General features: G+C 46.6%; 1 protein-coding gene across 1 annotated transcript; it reads left to right on the top strand.

Annotated features, from left to right (window-relative positions):
- Positions 1–726: 726 nt before the first annotated feature.
- On the top strand, positions 727–6508 carry LOC115764249 (putative mediator of RNA polymerase II transcription subunit 26). Its single transcript, XM_030707167.1, has 5 exons — positions 727–2206; positions 2732–3179; positions 3319–4240; positions 4277–5476; positions 5522–6508. The coding sequence occupies exons 1-5, from the start codon at positions 1534–1536 to the stop codon at positions 6140–6142; spliced, it is 3864 nt and encodes a 1287-aa protein (XP_030563027.1). The 5' UTR covers positions 727–1533; the 3' UTR covers positions 6143–6508.
- Positions 6509–7246: the final 738 nt, after the last annotated feature.

Below are 7246 nucleotides of genomic sequence, written 5' to 3'. Positions count from 1 at the left end.
GTGTGGCCGTTAGTTAGCATTTCTTTGATTTTTTAAAATGGACCTACCTGAAGAATTAATTAATATTCGAATATTTTTGTAGCTGTAAAATTTTTTTCAATAAAGACAATTTTTTAGTCTTAAATACATATATACACACATAGACATAAGTATTGTATTGTGCTGACTTACACAGCTGTATATATGGGAATACATACATGTATGTAGGCATAGCTATGGAATATTTAAAAAAAAAAAGGTTATATTTTTGTAATAGTGCCCAAATATTTTAATCAGTGTAAAAATTATTATTCGCATATGCTAGTGACATGAATGCACTTCGAACTTAGAAGCAACGCGCCAATTTCTGTTGGGGGGTTACGCAAACCTGTCAAAGGCATAGGATCTCGCCTCTGCACCGCAACCCTGTGTATGTCTACTAAGCAATTTCACAATTGTTTCTCTCAGCACGTCTGGCAACCCAGGCAACACAGCAACTCAATTGCCCGACCGTTTGTTCGCATACATGCTTACATACATATATACGAACGGATGTATGTATGTATGTACACGTTTATATACCGTATGAGCATGCGTGTGTGTATTTGTGTGCCAGAGTGGCCTGCCTGCCCTGCTTGTTTAGCGCCCGCTTATTTTGTGAGTTGGCAGCACAAACAAGTCGCAGCGCGCTGTTCAGTTGTTTTTTCCCCGTCAAACTTACGCTACTGCTACAACTCTGCTGCTCTCTGTTCGTTCGTTCGCTTGCTTTCTATTTGATTTCGTTTTTGTGTTATTAACAATTTGCTGTTGTGTGTGTGTGTACGTGCTTATTTCGAAAATTATTCTAATGAAAATGCTCGACGACAAGAACTGCAGATTTAAAAAGAAAGAGTGCTGCTGCAACGGCTTTAAGAGCAACAACAACAACAAAATCGACGAAAACTATACAATTTGAAAAAGAGGCTGCAAACGAGTTTTGTTTGCGTTCGCAAAGCGCGCGCATAATCTGAGTTTCCATCAAGGTGAAACTGCAACTGGCATTGACTGCTTATTTTCCCATCATTTTACACCAATTAAGAATCAAAAACAATCATAGGGGAAGTGGGAAAAACACAAGCAGCAGCAAACGGTAAAAATTGGCGGCGATTTCCAATACAAAAATCAAAATACCAACAAAAAACAGAAAGAAGAAGGCAAGCTGCCACACACAGACCCAGAGCGACCAACGTAAATACTATAAAAACCCACACACACATATACATATGTATACACATCCAGCGTAGACAAACAAAGGTCGAAACAGTTGTGCGCTCGCTTGCACACACTTTGCTACCAATTGACGTCGGAGCGAGACGGCGTAGATAGCAGTCAATATTGGGAGTGCGAGTGCCAAATGTCACATGAAATTACAACACTGCTGTGAAAGACGAAAGCAACAACAGCAATCAGCGCTAAGCTAGCAAGAAGAAGCAGCAACATAAACAAAACCAAAACAAGTACAAAACGGGCGCCGGCTACAACCAGCCCCCCACCTTCCTTCCCCTAAATGCAAAAATGCTGCCCAGCATGCAGACAACAACAAACAGATATCAAATGGAAACAGAACGGGATGTTGCCCATGTGGAATACGATGTTATAAATTACTACACAGATGCGAATCCGAATCCGGATACAGCAGCAGTAGCTGCCGTGACCGAGCAACGTTGCTCCCGGGTCAACAACGGCAACACATTGCTTGATGTTGTTGTTCACTCGAGACCAACGCGCGACAGTTTTAAAACTGTTGGCCAACTGGAGGTTCCTTTGGCCACACCTACAGCAACAACAAGCAGTAACAGTACCAGCTCAACACCCCCGATGCGCACCAAAGGTGGCGGCAATAGCGGCAGTAGGCAGCGCAGCAAGGAGAGCACCGCTGCCACTGCCACGCCTACATTAGGCGTCAATATGCGTGTGACCGGGCAGTGCAGTCAGGGTGGTCGTAAATATATGGAGGATCAATTCTCAGTTGCGTATCAGGAATCGCCTCTGACGCATGAGCTGGAATACGCATTCTTTGGCATCTATGACGGCCATGGTGGTACAGAGGCGGCGCTCTACGCCAAGGAGCATCTCATGCTGGAGATTGTTAAGCAAAAGCTGTTCTGGTCCGATAACGATGAGGATGTGTTGCGTGCAATTCGCGAAGGCTACATTGGCACACATTTTGCCATGTGGCGGGAGCAAGGTGAGTGAGCGAGTCAGCTATATGAACAGCTATTGTACAAAGCACTCAAGAAAAATAATCGCTTATCGATTGGCCCTGTTGGCAGCGAGTGGAATATTCCATAGGCTTGCCATCTGCTTGCAATATGACGTATGTTGGCAACCCCGCTGTTTCTGCTTATTACGGCCATAAGTTAGAGCGAGTTAGCAATACTCTTCAACACAGATAGCATCGCAGCAAGTGTGCACATAAAGAAGGTTGTATTCGTATTTTGGTGTTATTTTGACTTGACGTCACAAAAAGAAATATACGTTATAATTAACAATGATCAAAATCATTAAAAGCGAAAACCAACGCTAGTGATATTATATTTATTAAAAGTGTGGTAATAATCAATAAAATAAACATATATATTCATGTATAAAATACCGTAATAGACTTTTGCTTAGCGCGATTAATCGATATACTTAAATTTTTAAATTGTTATCGCTGCAAACTTAATATTATATGGTATTCATTGTATACTATTTATTTATTCCATTTTAGATAAATGGCCACGCACGGCTAATGGGCATCTGAGCACCGCCGGCACCACAGCAACGGTGGCTTTTATGCGCCGCGAAAAGATTTACATTGGTCATGTGGGCGACTCGGGCATTGTGCTGGGCTATCAGAATCCCGGCGAGCGACGCTGGCGCGCCAAACAGTTGACAACGGACCATAAGCCCGAATCCCTGGCCGAGAAGTCGCGTATACAGCGTTCCGGCGGCCAGGTGGCCATCAAGTCTGGTGTGCCGCGCGTAGTCTGGAATCGTCCCAGAGATCCGCTGCATCGCGGGCCCATCAAGCGTCGCACACTTGTCGATGATATACCCTTTCTGGCTGTGGCACGTTCCTTGGGCGATCTCTGGAGCTACAACTCGCGCTGCAAGGAGTTTGTTGTTAGCCCCGATCCGGATGTTAAAGTGGTCAAAATTGATCCCAATACGTTCAGGTGTGTGACTCTTTAGGGACTGATGGGGAATTCAGATTGGGTTAACATTGATAAAAGCTTAAATGTTGCTCTTTAGGTCTTGAGTAAAAAAAAAAAAAACAATGCGTTAATTTAGCTAATCGTAAAAATGTCTTTTTAGATGCCTTATTTTTGGCACGGATGGCCTGTGGAATGTGGTGACGCCGCAGGAGGCGGTCGACTCAGTGCGCGAGAAGCACATTATTGGCGAGTGTCTGCATGAGCAGGACGTTATGAATCCTAGCAAGGCGCTGGTCGACAAGGCCCTCAAGACCTGGGCCACCAAAAAGATGCGTGCGGACAACACATCCGTTGTAACTGTGATACTGACGCCGGCGGCAGCGACAACAACTTCAGGTGCCGCCAGCAGCAGCGATTTGTTGGAGCTGGAACCGTCGGATACGGAGAACAATTATCCCGCCAGCTTGGTGGAGCTGGAGCATGAAGAACTCAGCTTGGAGCTGTGCGGCCACATTGAAGAGAAGGAGTATTTCCATGACACGCCCTACAGTGCCTTGGCCAAACGGCATTTGCCGCCGGAGCCGTATCGAAATTTCGACTATTATATTGAGGAGGAGCTGTTAGAGGAAGTGGTCGAGGAGGAGGAGCATGAGGAGGAAGAGGAGGAGGAGGAAGAGGAGGAGCAGGAGGAGGACGAAATCGACGACGATTTGGTACAGCAGAGCAAATACTGGCGCAAATCTTTGCAACAATCAATTGCCAGCTGGCAGCAAACGTCAACGATACGACAACGTCGCACGGAAATCGATGTGGAGATGCAAGAATCCGAAGACGTTGTCGAGCCGGCAGCGGAGCCCACACTCGAGCTATACAACAGCAACAACAGTTGCAGCAGCAGCGAATTGTGCGCATTGCAGCAACAGCACCTGGAGCACAGCTATGATAGCTATGTTAGCAACGCGGCGGTCAGCGCGAGCACCGAATATAGCTTCGCCGAGTCGTATAACACGCTGCTAAACGAGCAGCAGGCGGCGCAGCAACAGCAGCAGCAGCAGCAACAACAGTTACAGCGACAGCACCAGCATCAGCAACAGCCGCTGGTGGAGCAGCAGCAGCAGCAGCAACAGCACCATCACCACCAGCAGCAGCAACAGGAGCAGGAGCAGCAGCTGTTGAATAGTACGCGCACCATGCAGGAGATATTGCAGGAGCAGCAGCGTTACCAGCAGCAGGAGGGCTACTCGCTAACACAGCTGGAGACGAGACGCGAGCAACAGCAGCAGCTGCAGCAGCAACAACAGCAGCAACAGCAGCAACAGGTTGCGCATAGCAATAGATGGCAACTGGAGCAACAGCAGCATCAAGCGTCGTATGTGGAGCAGCCGGCAGAGCTGCTGGCGCTTAATGCGCTGCTGCAGCAGGAGCGCGATGAGGAACAGCAGGTGGCACTGGAACGGGAGCAACAGCAGCAGCAACAGCAACAGCAACTGCTGCTGGTTGAGGCCAGCTCCAGTTCCAATTCCAGCTGCAGCTCCTCCAGCTGTTCCAGCCAGTCTGCGTTTGTCTATGCACCGCCCTGGACCGAGCCGAGTGTGGACACGCTGCAGGACAATGAGGTGAGCTCCACGTTGCCAGCCACGCCCACGCCTACGCCTACGCCTGTGCCAATGCACAGCGGCAGTGCGGAAGAGCAGTTGCTGCAGTTGGAGATTAGTGAGCAACCGTTGCCGGCGCCATTACAGCAGCAACAGTTGCCGGCGCCCTTGCAGCAGCAACAGCTGCCGGCCATGCAGCCCCGGATCCGACGAACAATGCGTCGCTATCGCAATGTGCCCAACGAGAATCACCAACACATGCAAACACGACGCCGGCAGCTTTTCAAGCACAGCAAAAGCAAGTCCTTTATTGGCGCCAGCGCGGCTGCCATTGTTGCCTATGCCAACAGCAGCAGCAGCAGCGAGGCATTGCCCAGCGGCAGCAGCAACAGCAGCATTAACAGTGGCAGCAACGGCAACATTAACATTAACAGCAGCGGTAGTAGCGCCAGCGTCGGCGTCGGCGGTAGCAGCAGCAGCAGCAGAAGCAACCGGCGGCGTAGCGTCAACAGCGGCAGCAGCGTTATGATGACGCGTCGCAGTCACAGCTTGAGTTTGGCCAGCAGCGGCGTTAGCAAGCGGCAGCTGCGCAGCACCATTTGTCAACTGAGCAGCTTAGATATGACAAAGCGGACGCTGCGCACGCGTAATGCGCCGCCAGCAGTTAGCAGCAGCAGCAGCAACAGCAACAACAATAATAATAACAATAAAAACAACAACCATGGCAACGGCAGCAACAACAACAACAACAGCAGCAACAACAACAACAACAGCAGCAACAACAATAATAATAGCAGCAACAACAACAACAAATCCAGTCACACATTTAACAAGCCGGCAACGCCAACATCTGCAACAACAGTTGGCGGCAGCGCGCGACGTCTGCGTCGCAGCAATGAGGAGCGCGAACAGCGACGCAGCCTACGACGCAGCACACTTAGCGCCAGCCAATTGGCCAGCAGCAGCAGCAACAGCAGCGGCGGCAGCGGCGGCGGCAGCGCCAGTAGTCAGTTTAGCAAGCCAACGCGACTGCAATCTTGCGGCGGTGGCATTGCAGCGCGTCCGCCGCCGTCGCCAAAGAAATTAAATGCGGTCGTGCCGACGCTTGCAATTGGAACGCGCGCCTATACAGCGGCTCTGGCGGCAGCAGCGGATTTGAGCAAGCGTTGGTCACTGCGCAGCAGCAGTAACAGCAGCAGCGGCAGCAATATCAGTAACGCTAATAGCAACAGCAACAATAACAGCCTGAACAGTAACACCGCGATGGCAACGCTTGTGTCGGCCATCAGCTGTTACAGTGCGCGCAGCCGAACAGCCGCAGCCACAGCCGCGGCCGCAGCAGCAACAGCAACAACAGCGACAACAACAACAACATCGCGACGGCGCTGAGAGCGATATCATGTTTAAGTTGAGTAAAAGTGAAGAGAGTAAATAATTAGTGAGTGGCGCTGCCAACGCGTTTCAAAATTTCAAGTACAAATGCTAAAATGAAACCTAAATAATTAGTTAGAAGATGTGACAAAGTGAAAGTAATTGCTAAAATTACATATGTTACTTTGTAACAAAACGAAATTGTAGGTGCACACACACACACACACATACACAGAGACACAGACACACAGACACAGTTACAGACAGAGAAGACACATCGCACATACTTAGATGTTGTACATAACAAACAAATACTTAAGCTACATAAACACATGCATAGACATACACAACATTTACACATATATACATGGATATATATATATATATATTTATAAAAGCATAAAAATTTATTGTATTAAGCGCTTAACATATGTGTATGCATGCATCAATACATATACATACATACATACATATATATATATATATATATATATATTTTGTAATTTTGCATTAAGACAGCAGGTTAAATCGATCATCGTTTATGTCCGCCGCGTTAAACAAAAGCTTTACCCGTTTGAACAATATTTGAAGCGAGCTCCTTCATTTTTCAACATCATGTAACGAATTAAGTTGTCGAAAGTATTTATTTATATAGTCTAGATGTGAGACGCTAATAACTATAAAACATTCATATTATTTTGAATTCACATTTCTTGCATTAAATTATGTGTAGTTTAGTTATAAATTATAGCAGTATATATATATTTGTCGTCTACTTTTTTTTTATGTCACTTTAAGCTTAATCGAATAAAAGATTAATATAGTGTATATCGATTTTTTTTTTCTTAAATTTATTGTAATTGTTACCAAGAAATGCAAATGCAACCAAATTTAATAAAAGAAAATATTTTGTATGAAATAAACACGATATTTTTATAAAAATATAAATGAGCTCGGCTTTAATTTGAAATGGTCGCTTGAATAACCGTTTGTGGCGCTCAACAAAGCAGAGCTACCATATGTGGCTCAGCAGCACAGTGGCAACTCTAATTAAAAGATATGCTCAAATTGTCGATATCGATAACATTGGTGCTGCAGACAAATTGCCTCCTTTCTAAGAAA

This window comes from Drosophila novamexicana, unplaced genomic scaffold, assembly GCF_003285875.2.
Source record: "Drosophila novamexicana strain 15010-1031.04,08,12 unplaced genomic scaffold, DnovRS2.1 tig00000820-arrow-pilon, whole genome shotgun sequence".
Taxonomy (NCBI): domain Eukaryota; kingdom Metazoa; phylum Arthropoda; class Insecta; order Diptera; family Drosophilidae; genus Drosophila; species Drosophila novamexicana.
Note: the sequence above shows the minus strand (reverse complement) of the source record. Positions and strands in the feature narration are given on the sequence as shown.

What these genes read in the sequence shown, in the direction of transcription:
- LOC115764249 (XM_030707167.1), top strand. Translation starts at nt 1,534, where the DNA reads ATGCTGCCCAGCATGCAGACAACAACAAACAGATATCAAATGGAAACA. An exon ending in TGCCATGTGGCGGGAGCAAG is followed by an intron (nt 2,207 to 2,731) that starts GTGAGTGAGCGA and finishes ATTCCATTTTAG; the next exon opens with ATAAATGGCCACGCACGGCT. An exon ending in ACAATAAAAACAACAACCAT is followed by an intron (nt 5,477 to 5,521) that starts GGCAACGGCAGC and finishes AACAACAACAAC; the next exon opens with AACAGCAGCAACAACAATAA.